We start from the raw sequence: 17,677 nt of genomic DNA on the forward strand, positions 1-17,677 counted from the left end.
GACAGCTATTTGTTTACAAAGAAAGTCAATGGGAAATTATCAAAAGTGGCGCAAAATGTTGGAACATTTTTAGAGAGTGCATTAGCTAGTTAATCGTCCTTATTTCGGCTTATTTCTTTCGTTTTGCTTCTGATTGTGAGTATTGTTTTGAAATGTATTACCATTACAGTGTACATTTAGCTAGACCTTCTCAAATAACGTTGCTTTCCTTGATCATGCGGTCCGGTAAGCATCGGTTCAATATTTTACACAATATTAAAAGATCGATGAGAACATTTGATGCATACATTTGTTTCCCCTATTTTGGAGACTTTATTTATTTTCATTTTTGTTCAGTACTTTCGCCGCAGAGTTGGGCCGCTGGCGCATTGTGCTGTCTGTGACAGTGTCTCAAATTACTTGTACAGATCGCAAATTATTCCATTCAGTATACTGCCGGAGCTTTGAAGATAAATATTTTCACTAAAATTTACCAGCAATTGCTTACACTTGCCATACGTAGCAAGTATAGAACGCGGATATTCGTACCCCAGACTGTTGGCGTCCCATTTCAGTCTGACAATGTATGTAACATCCGGGAAGAAGACGATTTGTTCGGTCAAGCTCACTTGCAGGCTATCGTTAAATGCTACACCATAGATCAGGTGCTCTTTTTGATAAATCTTCTGCCGATCGTTGCTATACTTGGCAGATATTTCAACCGTCAGCTTTTCGGTGTACGTTTCTTGCCGCACATCGAAAACCTTCAGTTGTGGCAGCAGCCGGCTGTTTATGTTTAACGATTTTATCACAATAAACCGATTGGTGGTTATGTTTGCTTCAAAGTCCATCTCGTCACCAATAATCAAAGGACGAACAGCTTTGTAGTGGATGCGCTGTACTGGTATCCAGCCCGATTTGTCGCCTACGATAGGCGTAAACTTGGTAAAGCTACATCCAGCAATCGTGTCCTTCAGTGTGTCTGGTAGCTCAATATCCTGCAGAACTGTTTTCATGCTGTCTCTGTTGATTTTCAGCCGATTTTGCTCGCATTCCGTAATACACCAGGCTCGTATCATACAGATGATATTGTCCTTTACTTCGAAATTATCTTCCAAGATAAGATCAACACAGTTTTTGGACAGATGATGATTTCTCTCCAGAATGATGTTGCTCAAGCTCATTCCAGACGAAAAAAAGTGTTTCAACACGCACATGCACGAATATATAATATCATCCAAATTCATCCGGTACGCTATATCGAGTATTTTCAGCACATTATTCGGGTTAATATTCTTTCCGAAATAGCTAACACACTTCTCGTGCAAACTATCAATCATATACTTTTCCGCACAATAGTACAACTCAAGCAGCTCTTCAATATTCTGTATCCCGTCGAAGTCTATAGACCCTACGTAGATGTACTCCAGCATACGTTCAAATACCCTAGACTTGATATCTGCTATCTTAACCGTCTGCTTTTCGGCTAATGCTCCATAGAACATAGTTTCAAAAACAGGACTGGCCGCCGAGAGGATAAGCTTGTGACAGTGGTAAACGTCTTCGCCCACGCGGAAGGAGCAATCGACTAGATGTTTCTTTTTGCGCAGCTCGTTGAATCGTTGGCCAAAATCAGTTGGTAGTTCTTTCGCCATGGTCGGGGCTGATGCTACCTATTGGGAAAAGATAAGGAAACGATCATAATCGGACTCAAATACTTAAGCATTTCTTCTCGATTTCGATGAATCATGATTCTACGCTTGTGTCGCTGATGCTTTGACTGATAGCAGTCTTGTTGTGTATATTGAAATGATAATAATCGAAACAAATTTAAACAACATAGATACTGTTATAACACATAAAGCAATTTGATGGCTCTAAACAATCTATAATGGGCAGTAAAAGTGAAGTGTCTCCGTCAAAAATCAGTGCTACGTGCACATTGTAGGCAAAGGGATAAGAAGAGATTAGACGATATTAGTTACTAATGACTCTTGAACACAATCAAAAGGAACCCTTGAACACAAATACCTTCAGTTGTGTAAAACTGCGGCTTGTAAATCCGATCCGTGCAAATACTTGATTGTCGTGATAAAATTATTCGAATGTGATGATGAACAGAAACAATTAGATATTCATGATTACAAAAAGTAGATATGAATATGTACCGTTTGACCATTCAAATTTAAAATGAAAAATAGATAAACTGAAAAAGATTACTTTCGTCAAATAGATCGAATGTTTTGCAAGCTTAGAAAAGCAAAACCTTTATACAACAAACGAGGCAGTGCTTTGCCAGGTCATTGTCCAAGCCCGATTACGATTATTTTACTCTTTTTCGCAGTCACAGAGCAGATCAGGTTTTGTTATTGAGCAACTATACCTACTGCCTCGCAAAGCACGCGACCGTTCCTAGAAGGCTGATACAGTTTTTTTCCTGTACATACTAAACTCATCACTATGGTTGTAGAGGATAACAAGAAGCACGCATAGCAAACTATCTGCAGCCGTTCGCTCAGAGTTATGTATTAAATCGCAAGCGGCGATCATTGCCACTGGCCTCGAGCCTCGGCTTAACCTTGCCTGGATACTCTGCAATAAGCCAACACAAAGACACGCGTTGTAACACGTTCACGCAATCATGAACGAGCGGGAGAACGAAACCTGTAGTACTTGAACTTGAACTCCATTCCATACAACGCAGAGCTACTGCTTCTTCGCGCTTCGACCTCAACTGGTTTGTTCATTGATGTCGCTGCAGGTATGGCGCTTTAGCGTTTAGCGACCAAAAGGATGCTGTATGCAAGCTGTTGTTCAATGGACAGTGTGCTTACATTTATGATTTTTTTTATCGCTTTTATGACAAGTAGGACTAGGTGCTTACCTTTGAGCTCATATTTTATCAGCGTCGAGACCAAAGGCCTTGTTTTTACTTCAAATTCTGATGATTCGTTGTCCGTTTTCCGTATTACAATATAACACAAATTTAACTGCAATTACGGCGGTAGAACTATTGAATCTAAATGTTCGCAAGCTGTGAATGGACGCAATACGCAAAGCAACACATTTATTATGTAATATTTTCTCGCTGCACTACCAAGAAACACTCGTTCCGTTGTCACACCATTGCCACTGTATTCATTGTATGTAGGCTTTTGTTATTCCTTTTGTCGCGGATAATTTTTGTTCACAGTACACATTTGAGCATAAACAATTCTTGGCGAAGTGAGGAGTCGCGATGTTGATTATCAACGCCCTCTCTGATTCCTTCTTGTAAGTATCACAGAGATTACGCTCCACGAAAAATGAAGCATGATGAATTTGCGTAACCAATATTCAATGGCACAAAACGTTGCGGACGGTACGTTCTAGCCCGTAAGGAAAACGGAGTTTGTTCCACGTCTAAATACTGATGGACAGCCAAACTATAGTCACAAGACTGCCAGAACCTACTCAGGCACCCGCAACGATGGATTCACTCACATCGATTTTATGACTGCTGTTTGCACCGCGCTGACGACGCAAATACGACGTCGGCGCACTCTGCAGGGGCCGTGTTGGGGCTAAACAGAAATAATTCTATAGCATGCGTTAGAACTGTATTGTGTGTTGGTGAGATCGACGAAGACTGGATAGAATGAAATCAAGCGACCCGCACTACGCACACTCATACGGACACTACACGCTCGCACGCATACACAGGCTAAATAGCTGCATTAAGAATGGATAGAAGATAGATGAAGAACACAAGAATACGTTCTATCGTCGCTTGCCAAATTAAAACTAGCGGATACTTATTATAACAATTTTTCTCCATTTAGTACCATCACGAGTAGTTGAAATGCCTGCACCGTGCCGAGTAAAAATCCTTCACGGGCAACATGCTGCTTTGTTGCTGCTTGTTGTGTCCAGCACAACTATAACCGTTTGGTGTTTACATTTTTGTTGACCTACAAATGATCTTGATTTGTGAAAAGGTTCAACTGTTTTTGGAACGATCATAAAAATCAACATTTTACAGTTCCAGTGTATCATATCTGATAGAACATCTATTTAAAATTAAGTTGAATATTAAATAGGAATTTTGGATGGGATTGAACCAATCAAATAGTTGACAACATCAACGCTGTGTGCGTTAGTACCCTACGCTATCGTTATCAGCTGTTCATCGTACGAACGTCTCTTGTTGTGTATGTGTCGATTCATAGTACAAAGTAAACATGCAAAAAGAAACAATGTTCAAGTTCTATCAAAACCACGCACAACATATGTGACATAAAAATACTACATTATTGAATTCATGTTTGATTTAAAATCCAATAAAAATAAATTGAGTTTTTATGTTTCACCAGTTATAAATAACTCCCGCTATTTGAATGCTCCATCTCCTTTGTTTAAAAGGATACTTTCCTACACCCTGGGTCGGTGTTCAAATATTGGTTTAAGTAACCCCTTTACACAACAAACAAACCGTAATTCCACTTTAACTTAGAAGGCCTAAATCACGGTGCGCTTTAACAAAAATTATCTGGAGTCTATTCCAGTGCACTGGAGGATTTCTAGAGGACTGTAGATTACTCAGGACTTATAATTTTCTTATAACTATTATAATTTCTTCAGTTTTTCTACTGCTTTGTTACAAATGTTGGTTTTATTGTTTGGTACGAAAGATAAAATGGATTTACTCTACTATTTATACTATTCTTTTTCCTTTGCAATTACACTGGTAATCTGTTTTGGTTATTTTTACTTAATTGTTATTTTTGTTGTTTATATTTACCGAGTTTGATTTTTGTTTGATTCTACATGGACTCCTTCGGGTTATTGAAAAAACCAGACAGCAATTCAACAGGTAAAAGGCATATCAGCGGAAATCGGTTATGTTGAGACGCCCATAAATTATACCGATTGAAAATATCAACCATTAGGATCGCTGATGGATATTTAGGTAGGATTCCAGGAAGCAAACGCCATGAAAAATCTAAGTACACGCTTTAGTATTAGGGTGCATCCTAAAATAGCATATTATAAAAAAATTGTAATCCTATGTCCATATGGAAAAGGACAGAAGAATGAAGAAAGGAGAAAGTAAGGAGAGAATTCGGATCAAGGAAAATTTTCTACATAAGAGCCAACTTTGTACATAATAAAATAAATTCAATCGATTGCTCACACGAGGAGGTTAGCGTTCATTTCGAAACGCTTTCCTCGCACACAGCACACGGTCGTTTCTTACGCTAAATGACCGCTAAATCACGCTTTTGACCGTATCCGAATTGTCTAGTATCAGGTCTCGTCTTTCTGCGGCATAGGTTCCCCAAATTATTTTGTAGCTAGAAAAACTAACGGATATCTCCTTGGAGATCAACGGTGCAAGACCTTGCTCGGGCGGATTCCCTTACAATTTTATATTCCCAGCAGCCAGCATTACTCTCGTGCTGAAAGGCCATTCCTTCACGGGGCCTGTTCGAGACTCCACTCAGCAAAAAACGTTATCTTACAGTCTAATTGTCATGTATGGCATTTGCGAGATATAAGTCGTTGTCAATGAGCGACAATTAGAAACGGACTCTAGGAGGCCGTGCTTTTCACTTTGGTATTACGCGTATCGAAGTAACCTTCAGTTTTGTTAGTTGCATGAAATAAAGTAGTTGGCATAAGAGTAATATACAACATTTTGGTGGCAGCGGTGGGATTTCCTCGAAAAGTACAGTGAAAAGGATTTCCTCGAAAAGTACAGTGAAAAGGAAGTGAGAATCATAATGGACCAGCTAGATCAAGCATCCATGGCACAGTTTTCCATAATGATCGCGGAAGCTCTAAAGTCCGCCCTGGGCACCGCCAACGGACCGGCAAATCGAGACAACGCTGCTCATACGCCGAAGTTGCCAACATTCTCACACCCACCGTTTATTGCAGCTGATGGATCCACAGTAGAAGACTACTTCAACCGATTTGAATGGGGTCTTAAACTCAGCAACATTCCCGTCAGCAAATATGCCGACTACGCTCGTGTACATATGGGAACCGAACTGAACAACGCTTTCAAGTTTCTCGTTACTCCAAGACAACCGGAAGAAATTTCATATTCAGAGCTGCGGACAACGCTTCAAAACCACTACGATAGTAAGAAAAACAAATTTGTCGAAAGTGTAAAGTTCCGGAACATTCTACAGCAAAAGGGCGAAACAATATCGCAATTCGTTCTTCGACTCAAACAAGGCACAGCCTACTGTGAGTATGACGATTTTCTCGACAGAATGTTGATTGAACAAATGCTACACGGAATGGAAGCACGCGATATTTGTGACGAAGTCATCGCTAAAAATCCGGATAGGTTCCAAGAAGCTTTGGATATTGCTCTAACGCTTGAAACAACGCGCAACACGGTTCGGGATATCTCCACAGCAACAACGATAACACCAAGCGAAGGTACAAATAAGCTAGGTTACGAAAAACCTCACACAAAAAGGCAACAACCGTTCCGTCAAGCAGGATATCCTAAGCCCAAGCCACTAGCTACGCATTCCAAATATACATCTGAAAAGCAATTCCCCAGATCAAAAACAGTAAGTAATAACAACTCAGCAATTACGTCCTGCAATGGTTGTGGTGAGCCACACCAAAGAAGTTCTTGTCGTTTCCGCAACGCTATATGTCGGACGTGCAACAAAAAGGGTCACCTTTCGCATGTCTGCCGCTCAGGAATCTCACCGCGCGAACATAATAAGATCGATCAAATCCCTGCTTATAATATCGATTCAGTACAGGTCATCAATACAGTGCAAAATACTGCACCTAGCGCCAAAATAATGATCAACATTAAAATAGACGGAAAAAATACTGAGATGGAATTAGACACGGGAGCCCCATGCGGTATTATAGGTGAAACCACGTTGAAATCAATGAAGGCACAATATTCTCTACTACCAACAGATAGACAATTCACCAGTTACACTGGTCATCGCATTAATTGTCTGGGCCGCTTGCCAGTGAACGTATCCGTTGGTTCTGTAACTCGAAGATTGAATCTGTACGTGGTATCTGGTAAAAACGATTCTCTTTTTGGCCGTGAGTGGATCGCGCACTTCGTGGATCAGATCGACCTGGCTAATATGATAGCTCCGAGCACACCAACTTCCCAAAACACGAATGACGATTACTGTTCCCGTATCCCGTGCACGCCCACGAAATCTGATGTGAATAGCTTCTCTTTGTACAAGGGAGGAAACCATGATGAATTTGAAGATTTCATGCTGCATCAGATCCAGCAGCTGCCAATACGAGCGGAACACATCGCGACGTCACCACGTTCACGTTTACCACGTCAAAAGAGCATTAAAAGCGATGAGGACTACAAGCAGTAATTTACAGACAAATATCAATAGCTTTTTGCAACAGTATCGCAAAGTACCGCATACGGAAACAGGAGAATCGCCTGCGAAGATGTTCTTAGGTCGAAACATCAGAACTCGAATCGATCTAGTGCGACCACAAGATCCACACTCTAGACTCACTGAGAAACAGCAGACCCGATTCGAACCGACATATCGTTCTTTTCGTCCCGGTCAGCAAGTCTACTGTTTGTCTGGTAACGTTAGGATGGACAAGTGGATACCTGCTACGGTACATTCTCGCCTTGGTGATCTACACTACGACGTCCTCTTTCAAGGAAGACATCTAAAACGTCATATTGATCAAATGAGATCTTTCCTGGGCAACAACAAGTGTAACAAGCGAACCTGAGACCACCAGAGTAAGCGTCTCCCCGTAGAGCCTCTCTAAGAAGGGAGGAAATGTCATGTATGGCATTTGCGAGATATGAGTCGTTGTCAATGAGCAACAATTAGAAACGGACTCTAGGAGGCCGTGCTTTTCTCTTTGGTATTACGCGTATCGAAGTAACCTTCAGTATTGTTAGTTGCATGAAATAAAGTAGTTGGCATAAGAGTAATATACAACACTAATCTTAAATGTAATATGGTAGTAGGGCAAAAAATTAAATTCAACTCAAAGGATTACATAGAGTCATTTATTAACCCGGCCCGGAAAGCAGATATCGAGATGTTTTACTCAAAAAGGTATGCAAAGCTATCATTGGATGATTTCATCCTTCGCTGAATCATTTTCATTCAGCGGGCAGGAATGAGCAAAGGAGGACGGAATCGGAGAGGACGATAAGGAACATATAGGTTTAATGAGGATAGGTGTAATGAGGATGAGAAGATGGGGCATCAACATTGTTGAGGAGAATCTTAGCGATGAAGACATGGCTTGCACATGTGACTGGTGTGATTTACCATCTACTATTCCCAGCATTCTACAACGCATAGAGTAGGGAGGCATTGATACATTAGAATGTCGAATCAATGATCCGATTGTTATTAGTTGAAGCGCGGTGACACCGGGCGAAGCCCAGATTTCGCAAGCTTATACAATGGTAGATCTAACCCAGCAACAATACAATTTAGACCGAGAGGGTCGCGAACATTCGCCGAAAGCCGACATAAAAGTCCCATAGCTTTGCGATCTTTAGCCACTACAGTATCTATTTGCTTTTTGAAAGACAATTATTCATCAAGCCATACACCGAGGTCTTTTAGAAGAGACACTCGTTGTATGGTAGAGTTGAGTAGTGCATAGTTTGTGACCATTTTCCTAGCGTTGGGACGTCCAAAAGATATAGAGTAGCATTTTTGCGCGCAAAGTTCTAGACTGTTAGACATACATCACGAAGAGATCGCGTCATGATAGGATTAAAGTAGACATATATAATTTGACGGAGATATGGGAAGAAACTCGCGGGGTTTACAATTACGCATATTTATACATTCGTAAATGGAATGCAGAACGTGTTTTACGGTAGATCGAGCGGTAGGTTTTTATCCTTCCGTAATGCTCTTAAACACCGATCCAACCAAGGGAGAGCGGAAAGTGTGGAGAACATAAAGGGAACAAGGATCTAACCTTTTCAGTAAAAAGCTGTATAACATTGTCCAGTTAGTCGTCATAGTGTAGAAAATTAATACCTTGCCCTAACAAGAAATCCTCAAATTTACAATAGTCAAATTTCACAAAATTAAATATACGCTGGTTCTTTTTATCGTGTTTATCATTTTATCGTAGCTGGAAAGTCATTCCGGCGTACAGGGTATTGGTCCGGTCTGTTCATGTTCATGACGCTGCTACCATAATGCCCGCAAAGACTAACTAAAAACTGTGGAAAATGATGAAAAACAAGGATTACAAGGAACATTTCTATTACAAAACTAAAGAAAAAAAACTGCATCGGACTGCAATGCTGAAACAAACACATTGCAAAGCTATGTAAAATACAACGGAAAAACGCTGATATGGAAAAACTCATTAAAGCCCGTGGAACACTTCCGGACAAATCTGGTGTCGAATTAGTTGGTGACTTGATCGTTGATTATAGTATCGACTCCGTTGTCAACATCGGACTCGCCTCCGCTGCTAGCACACATGCCGGAGTCACATTCCGAGTCATATGCGGAAACATCTGAGATCGATTCCGGTTTTTTGTCTTCGGGTCAGAGTGAATTTTTGCATTCACTCCTAATTTCCCATCACTACTCCGCATGTATCTAGACACCGACAAATGTTGTACGCCACTTACAAATGTACTAACGCGCCACTTAAAGCCATGATTAGGCGATTCAATCAATGTTCGTGTCAGTTCGATTTTACGATGTCTATATCCCAATTTAAAAATTTCTTTGCGTTTATTGCAACTCCAAATAACGATCCTCGTTGAACCGTTCTCGGTGGACGAACTAATTGATAAACATTGAAAATTAAACATCTGGCCATGCGATGAAATATCAAGCACTACCGGTGAAAGGCCTTCGTTCTTTCCTTTTGAAGTGAAGCAGAGGTGGCGATTCGTCCCGCTTACCAGACCTTCCCACTAGTTGCTCCTTATCCAATGCTTGGAGAGCCTATCCAGACAGAAGGGGGTAAGGTGTCGAAAACCTCTGTCGAGCTCTGATAAATGAAACCAACTGTTTCTACTTCAACCGATTTACAAAAACTGCTTTATTGAACAATTGCTCCCGCTTATATAGCCATTTTAAAAAATGTCATAGCTTCCTTGAACTATTTCACTGCGGTTTACAATGTTACATTTTTGTATGGTTACTTCCATTCAAAATTCCAAGACGCAACACTTCTTCTTATTCTTCTTAGCTTGCCCAGGGTTGAACGGGTTGTTGACGAGCACCTTTCTGGTAGAGCATGAGTCCGGCATCCTCATCACATGCCCCAACCATCGTATCCTTCCGTCTTTAACTACCGTCAGGATATCAACTTCGCCAAACAGCTCAGCGAGCTCGTGGTTCGTTCTTTTTCTCCACACGCCTTGCTCGCACATATAACCAAAAATGGTCCTTAGCACCCGCCGTTCGAGAATAGCGAGTGCATCGGAGTTCTCCGTCAGCATAGTCCAGGACTCGTATGCGTAAAGGACTACATGACGCATCAGTGTGCAATATATCGTGCATTTCGTGTGCTAGAGTCTTTTGGATTGCAGGAGTATGTGGAGCTCGTCGTAGGGACGATTCCCATTCACAATACGCCTTGGGATTTTGCTGTTTAGGTTGTATTCCGGTGGTAGGTTGTAGTTACGACCAATGTAGCAGAAATTCTCTACTACCTCAAGATCGTAACCGTCATCTGATACTCTGCTCCCCAGGTGGGTCCTATCCTCTGACAAGCAGGTGTTTTGTCTTCGTCCCATTGATCCTCAATGCATTCTTTAAGGCTTCACGTTTCAGTCGGGTGTACGTATCGCACACCACCTCAAATGTCCGTGCGTTGATGTCATTGTCGTCCGTGAAGCCAAGGACTTAAAGGGAAAACATGAAAAGCTTGTCCTGGATATCGGCTCTTTTCAGAGCTATGTTGAATAGTAAACAGGAGAGTCCATCCCCTTGGCTCAGACCCCGGTGAGATTCGAACGATTTCGACAGCATGTTCGACATCTTCACTTTGCAATGCACTCTATCCGTAGTGGCCTTCATTAGCCTCCAATAGCATAGTATTCATTAACGGTAACAACCTCTCACAAATCAGATCGGTCAAACCATTCCAAAAATGATGTTTATAAGATTCAATGAAACAGTGGTGACATCGAAGTACACATTGTTGAAAATATGCATGCAATTATAAGAAAGTGTCGAACCATGTTGACATTGAAAGCAATGCTGTTGAGATCAACGGCGTCTATGTTGACTTGGACCGAGAAACGATATAACCAGAACCCATTATATCCCAAGGGCTCGACATTTTGTTCCAATTATTTCTGGTTTAATCAAAACATACGCTTAAGACTGCATTTTATCATTTTATCAATAAAAACAATATCGAATCCTTTGAAGCCTTATTACACGGAGGAAATCTTTGTAATCGACTTAGGTTCATAGACAGTGAAGGCCATAGTATGAACGATTCCTTTGCACAATGCGTCCCCGTATTTTGGTGGCGATGCCGTTGTCCAAAGCAAACAATCGTCCCGAGCTAGCAGAATTCCTTTGCCACCTCCAGGTTGACGCTATCAACTGATACGCTGTCTCTGAATTGGGTTCAATCACGGGCTGCGGTTATTATCGGTTTACCATCCTGGGATGAAGTGAAGGCACCAATGGTACCATTAACCGATTCGTTCAAGTACAGTGTTACAGTGTCTTCTTATCACCAAACTATCATAAAATTTAAATTTTCTGGAACAGAAAAAGAGGCCAAAACCAACAAAAATAATACAAATACGAAATAATGCAAAGGAGTTAACTTAAGAAAAAAACCCAACTCTTTTCATAAGCATGAATAGAGAATCAGTGTGATTGTGAGTAATAAACACGTAAAATTAAAATAGTTCATATACTTATCTTGTGGCTCTTCTGCTCCAGGGAGTGGTCTTTATTTATCTATTCCAGTTGGCTTACACGATGGAGAATTCGCCCATTTTTTCTCTCATTACTACCGATACAGTTTGTCTTGCTATCGATAAACTGAAACCTTCCTTTTCTCCTGGTCGCGATGACATTCCTGCTCATAAAACACATTCCTGCCCATAGTCATAAAAAACTTTAGCTCTTGTTTACTCCACTACTGGTGAAGTTGTTTCGTTTATCCTTATGCTTGTCTGTTTTCCCCTCTACTTGGAAACAAGCTTGGCTTATCCCTAGCCTCAATCAATCAGGGAAATCATTCCATTGCTTCAAAGTACCGTGATATCTCACGTTTATGTGCAATTGCCAAGGTGTTATTTTTTCCCGTAGACTCATTATTTCTCAACAACATGGTTTTGTCCATATCGTTCTACTGCCTCTAACCTCCTTTGTTTTAAGTCCTTCCTGTTGTCCCAACTTCAAGTTGTCCCTCAAGTTGATGTTACTTACACGGACTTCAAATCTGCATTTGATCGTGTTCCTCATGTGTTGCTTGTTGAAAAACTGTCTCAATTTGGAATTAATAGCACTATTGTCTCCTGGTTGCGCTCTATTCTATGTGACCGTACATAACGGGTAAAAATAAATGTCAACCTTTCCGTCCCCTTTTGCTCTGGTGCAGGTGTTCCCAAGGGTAGTGTGTTAAGCCCTTTGTTGTTTGTCCTGTTCCTTAATGATGATATTTCTGTTTTACCACCAGACAGTTTTCTGTGTTAAGCCGATGATTTGAAAATTTTCCTCCCAAATTCGTCGGTTGTAAATTGTGTGTTTCTTCAAGATGTCTTGAAGCGCTGTTCTGTTCGTTGGTTAGATCTTTGCCCTGGTCTCCTACGGCTGGACTTCAAACTCACGAGGCTCGCAGCCACCATTCCCAAGTCCCATTTATTGCTTCCTTCCGGTTCGATCGTATTGATGCTCCGTTTTTGTTGTGCTTGATTCCTTTTTATGTCCCTACCCGTACTCTTCGTATTCGTCCCCCTTTACTTATTTCTTTACGCCATACCTCTGTGGGTCGCAATGATCCTTTGCTGCGTGATCCTAGTCCCTTCCAATAGTTTCCTCTCCTAGCTCTTAAAGCAGGCTTAATCTTAATCTTTATTTTAAGTTAGTGTTGTATCTTCGAATACAATACATTTTCTTAATGATTATGCAACACGTATTAAGCCTGAGCCTACTAGTCTGGAAAAGGTGCGCGTCTACTGGCGTCACCACGGAACTCTATTGCACTGACTGTTGCCAAGCAACCGCGTTTATCCGTGTGGCGTTCACGTCTCCAACAGTTAGCTTTAAGTTTGTATGTTGACCCACCAGGCAAACATTGTTTAATAAATTAAAATTAAATGAAAAATTAAAATTATCTGTTAAAAATACTCAAATAAATATTTCCATTTCTATTTCACAGGGATTTAGGCAGTACTGAGCATGAAGTCTGCCAGTACTCCGTACTTTATACTACTATTCATAATAATAGTTTTCCAACGTTTGCCAAAAGAAAACAGCCGTACGAAAGGACCATTGGAAGCTATTTGTGAATACGATAGCCATGCACTGTGTCCAGAATGCTTCTCAATGTTACCAAAGTGTGATGATTTGCATAAACTGTTCGTGCCGCATGCGGAAAACCTTTTCAATAGAATCAACAGTGTGTTTAATTCACACACGACCAGGATTGGTGCGTTTCAAAAACAGAACAATCCAGCTGTATTGAAACATACCAATCGTGGTGAAATAATAGAAAAATTGTTACAAGAATTTTGTGAGTTGCATCCACAACCCAAGCAACACTGCACTTCTTGGAAACGCAACGGCAGCGTAGAGGAAGCAAAAGAATTCATCAAAGAATCAATACTAGATACTGCAAGGATTGAAGGCTGCATCTTTTGTCCAACCACTGGCAATAGGCAAACATTGCAACGGTTTTTAGCTTTATTCGAGCCTGCAGACAATGAATTGTGGAATCTTCTAGCCATACGCACAAACGTAGAGCCGCTGCTACTAAAACTGTTCTCAATGCGTGATACCTATTTTTATGTACCAAAACTTTTGGCCACGGTCGGTTTTTCCTTCATTGAAAGTTACGAAGGACAGACGCTCGAACATTTTTACGCCCATCCGTTAGCCACCCGCATGTTAATTACTTCGAAGCTAATAAAAGCGGCATTTAGATTTACCGATGGAATTCATGGATTTCGGTAAGTGTACGCTTTGGTTTTGATTGACACCTGTGAAATGTACCTATCAAATGTAGCGCTATGTGCATGATCAATCAATTTTTTTTAAACAAAAATCAATTTTAGTATCTACCTTACCGACATTAATCCAGACAACGTGGTAGTGGACGTTGAAAACGGCGGCAGAAACGTTCGGGTCTCCATTGTTGATCTAGATAATGTCATCATATTGGATAGCCGGTCTAAAACATTTTCTACTCGTCATAACACATATCACGTGCATGGTAGAATCGAATGCAATGGATGTTTCGCCTACGTTCAGGAAGATGTTTGTCGTTACTCGAACAGCGACTTGAATTTCTTTGCTACATGTCAGGTCAGTATTACTACAACTTGTTGTATTTCTTTTTTTCTAAGCATTTCTGTCGTAGTCCCTGTGTAAATTTGGATTAACGAAAACAACATTGTATCCTCAAAGAAATTTTTAATAGTAATCGATACAATGTATACGTAAAAGTCCTAGTAATAACTTTGGCTTTTCCGCTAATTTTTTTTTACCGCTTTTCTTTAGTTATTGTTAGAAAATGTAAACGGAAGACACGCCGCAGGACTGCTTCATAATGATCATAGTAAAGGATTAGATCAACCAATGTTGCCACACCGTGATGAAGCTGTACAAAATCTACACAATCTTCTGGAGGAGTGCGTTCACTGTCAACCACCTAACTGCCGAAACAGATCGCTCATTTTACAGGATGTACTAGACATCATAGACCGGACAGTACCGCAATTATAATCTATTATTTCATACTCTTTCCTGTATTATTGTTGCGTTTTCCACGGAACTGACGATCCGTACGTTCGTCTTCCTCCATAGCCTGCACCTTTTGTATATATTCTCGTAATTCTTTCAGCTCACACAAAGCTTTCTTCGTAAGGTTGCCTTCCGGTGTGGTTGGATGCTCGAAAACTAACATACCAACAGCTTCCTTTAAGGCACTTTCGGCTAACTGTAGACGTTCCTGTACAATAAAATGAAAATATAAAGGAATTATGTAAGCATTCATCAATATGTTACCCAAGCAGATAACACCGTACCAGCAGTTCAGGAGTTTTAATTTCCCCTGTGTCATGGTTGCGGCGTGATAGATCAACAAGCGCTGCGTGATATTCGTATAGACCAATGCCAGTAAGTCGCGATATTCCCGGGTCCAATACACGCAGAACCTGTAGCATCTCCTCACATAGTTCTAGCTTACGTTTTAGTGCTTGGCGAGGGACGTTTTGCAAATCGTAGGACATACACATACTGCGAAGCTCTCCGGCAAGGCTTTGCTTCGCTTCCAGCACGAGCGAATGGTGTGGGTTGAGTGTTTTCGAATGTTTCCCAATCGCCTTCTCTAAATTACGTATATCGAGTGCTAAAATAAGAGACAAAAGGTATTCCCATAAATTTGAAATATAACAATACTCAAATACACCGTTAAAATACGATCTTACTGCAAGTTGAAAGATCCTCCCTGGCGTCGCACATGACTTCATTAACATACTCTCTAGGCAGCTGATGGCCGCATGAATTACACTCCCATTTAGGTCTATTCGATACAGATTATTTGGGGAAAGGTGGGAAATGAAATAGATGAGCAAGTATTTAACGTAAGACACCTCTGAGGCTGTAAACAAATCGACTCACGTTTGATGATGGAACACACAAAGACCATCGGTACAAGCGGTACATTTGAGGGAGCTTAAATGCGTGCCTAATTCAGTAGGATCATTGCAACGGGCGCAAGTACAGATGAAATATTTTCCCTTCTGGAGATGCGTCTGTCTTTCGAATGTACTCTGCAGGAAAGGGTATTAGAAAGATGGAAATGATTAAGTTTCTACCACTACAGAGCGCTCCTGATAACAGTACGGTAACCCAACTTACGAACAGTACTCGAGTGTAGTTGTAGTACAGCAATTCTCCTGTTTTGATCATAACCGATGCATACAGTCGGAGTTTAGACATGCCGTCAACGGCAATTAAGGTATTTGTTTGGCAGTTGTGTGTCATGAGCGATGTTCGGGGATAGAGTCCTCGAGCCAAATTGTTCATTTGCACTCCCTGACTGTCCATGTTTCCACGGATTTCGAATGTATTTACGTCCAATATACCGCAGATACGTTGCAACAGCTCCGCAGATATAATAAGATCATCGATCTGCTGGAAAGCTTCTTCGTAGAGCATTGGCTCGACAACATACTGTTCATGAATGAGCCAGATTTCCGTGCCTCTGCGACTGTCGCAGTGCGATTCCATAGCCAACAACTCGTTGTATTTCTGTCGGTCACTGCGATATAGCAAGAGACAGCGAACGGGAGTGATGATGTTGAAGTGATCGAAGAGAAAATTTTTACTCAAGTTTGCTGCATGTTCATAGAAATCGCACTCCACTGCATCATGTCGCGAACACTCTCGACAAAGCGGTGCCCTCAGGCATTTTCTAGCAATCGAACGAAAATCACAGTTGAGTTTTATAAATATATTTATAATCACTTCCAAAGAGTTCTCACTTGCAAGTTCTTGAAGCAGGTCTAAGGCAGCCCAAACAACTAATGTCTGCATCCCAATACGGTCCTACAACGATCGGTTCCTCAGCTAATATCAGCTCTCCTGCTTTAATGTCACGCTTTGCGATCAGAAATCTAACACGATAACATTTAATGATGGTATTTCAGATTGTCTGCTTTACTTAGCAGTAAACAAAACATTTACCTTCCTAATTGGTCGCTTTTCCGTATTTCACAAGCATTTTCGAAACTGTTTGCCATCGTGCTGTGACAATGCGAAAAACAATAACTTCCGTTAGATTTGCCGTACCACCAATCCGATTTTCTATATGCTGCTGTAATCGATGTTTTCGTACGTATTGTGTTTCGCGATCAGAAATGGGGGCAGCACATATCTTACCTGTAGCGATCGAGATATTCACGTGTTGCGGCTGCGCATTTTTAACCGTTTCATGTCCTCCCAGCAGTCGTAGCGTGTATTTATAGCTGACAAGAGGCAATGCCAGCACACGTCGTTGCTGACAAGATGTTAAACGCATTGTTGTTATAATTTTGATTTCATTTTCGATGTCAAAATGTTTGCAATTATTGTTATTGAATAGTAAACGTTTGCATTTAGTTTATGCAATCAAACAATATAAATTCGAACGTGTGTCAGTATAAATCAGGAAGGGTCGAATTCCAAGAGTATTGGAAATATATCTAAAAACTGCTCGAATTACCTTACCAACGTTAATTTAGCTATTAATCATATATAGACATAAATATTAAATTCTACACGCATAAAATGTTGAAAGTTTCTAGAATAATGCCATCTCTACATCTCTAAGAAGAACAACTCCTACATTTCGGTATTTTTGTATTTCTGTGGTTCAAATATGTCTTTGGTATATTTATCGGAATGTTAAAACATTTTAAGCTCCTGTACATAACAACCCATAATCAGATCGATTAACATTAAGTACAGAGGTTACATTAGTGTTACAGCAACTAAAAGTCTGGTTC

The 17,677-nt window shown here is 40.7% G+C and overlaps 3 protein-coding genes across 4 annotated transcripts; 1 reads left to right on the forward strand and 2 right to left on the reverse strand.

Moving 5' to 3' along the window:
• Positions 1-17: 17 nt before the first annotated feature.
• On the forward strand, positions 18-15,473 carry LOC128310535 (uncharacterized). Of its 2 annotated transcripts, XR_008288877.1 has the most exons (5): positions 18-135; positions 13,348-14,137; positions 14,243-14,492; positions 14,688-14,971; positions 15,031-15,257. XR_008288877.1 is itself a non-coding variant. In XM_053047198.1 (4 exons), exons 2-4 carry the CDS (start codon positions 13,368-13,370, stop codon positions 14,910-14,912), a joined length of 1,245 nt encoding a protein of 414 aa, XP_052903158.1. In that variant the 5' UTR covers positions 18-135; positions 13,348-13,367; the 3' UTR covers positions 14,913-15,473. The 2 variants fall into 2 exon arrangements, 1 of the variants encoding a protein (XP_052903158.1); XM_053047198.1 differs by having other exon boundaries at positions 14,688-15,473.
• Positions 323-3,491, reverse strand: LOC128310526 (uncharacterized). Its single transcript, XM_053047187.1, has 2 exons — positions 2,864-3,491; positions 323-1,652 (listed from the first exon to the last, which is right to left on the reverse strand). Exons 1-2 carry the CDS (start codon positions 2,873-2,875, stop codon positions 396-398), a joined length of 1,269 nt encoding a protein of 422 aa, XP_052903147.1. The 5' UTR covers positions 2,876-3,491; the 3' UTR covers positions 323-395.
• On the reverse strand, positions 14,917-16,933 carry LOC128310516 (SET domain-containing protein SmydA-8-like). The gene is made up of 7 exons (XM_053047175.1): positions 16,878-16,933; positions 16,676-16,807; positions 16,050-16,605; positions 15,810-15,961; positions 15,617-15,711; positions 15,215-15,537; positions 14,917-15,138 (listed from the first exon to the last, which is right to left on the reverse strand). The coding sequence occupies exons 1-7, from the start codon at positions 16,931-16,933 to the stop codon at positions 14,917-14,919; spliced, it is 1,536 nt and encodes a 511-aa protein (XP_052903135.1).
• Between the last annotated feature and the right edge of the window lie 744 nt (positions 16,934-17,677).

This window comes from Anopheles moucheti, chromosome 2, assembly GCF_943734755.1.
Source record: "Anopheles moucheti chromosome 2, idAnoMoucSN_F20_07, whole genome shotgun sequence".
NCBI lineage: Eukaryota > Metazoa > Arthropoda > Insecta > Diptera > Culicidae > Anopheles > Anopheles moucheti.

Coding starts and splice junctions, on each gene's coding strand:
- LOC128310535 (XM_053047198.1), top strand. CDS start 13,368: ATGAAGTCTGCCAGTACTCCGTACTTTATACTACTATTCATAATAATA. Junction 14,138..14,242: donor GATGGAATTCATGGATTTCG/GTAAGTGTACGC, acceptor AATCAATTTTAG/TATCTACCTTACCGACATTA. Junction 14,493..14,687: donor ATTTCTTTGCTACATGTCAG/GTCAGTATTACT, acceptor GCTTTTCTTTAG/TTATTGTTAGAAAATGTAAA.
- LOC128310516 (XM_053047175.1), bottom strand. CDS start 16,933: ATGGCAAACAGTTTCGAAAATGCTTGTGAAATACGGAAAAGCGACCAA. Junction 16,808..16,877: donor AAAAGCGACCAATTAGGAAG/GTAAATGTTTTG, acceptor TTATCGTGTTAG/ATTTCTGATCGCAAAGCGTG. Junction 15,712..15,809: donor TGTGTGTTCCATCATCAAAC/GTGAGTCGATTT, acceptor TGTATCGAATAG/ACCTAAATGGGAGTGTAATT.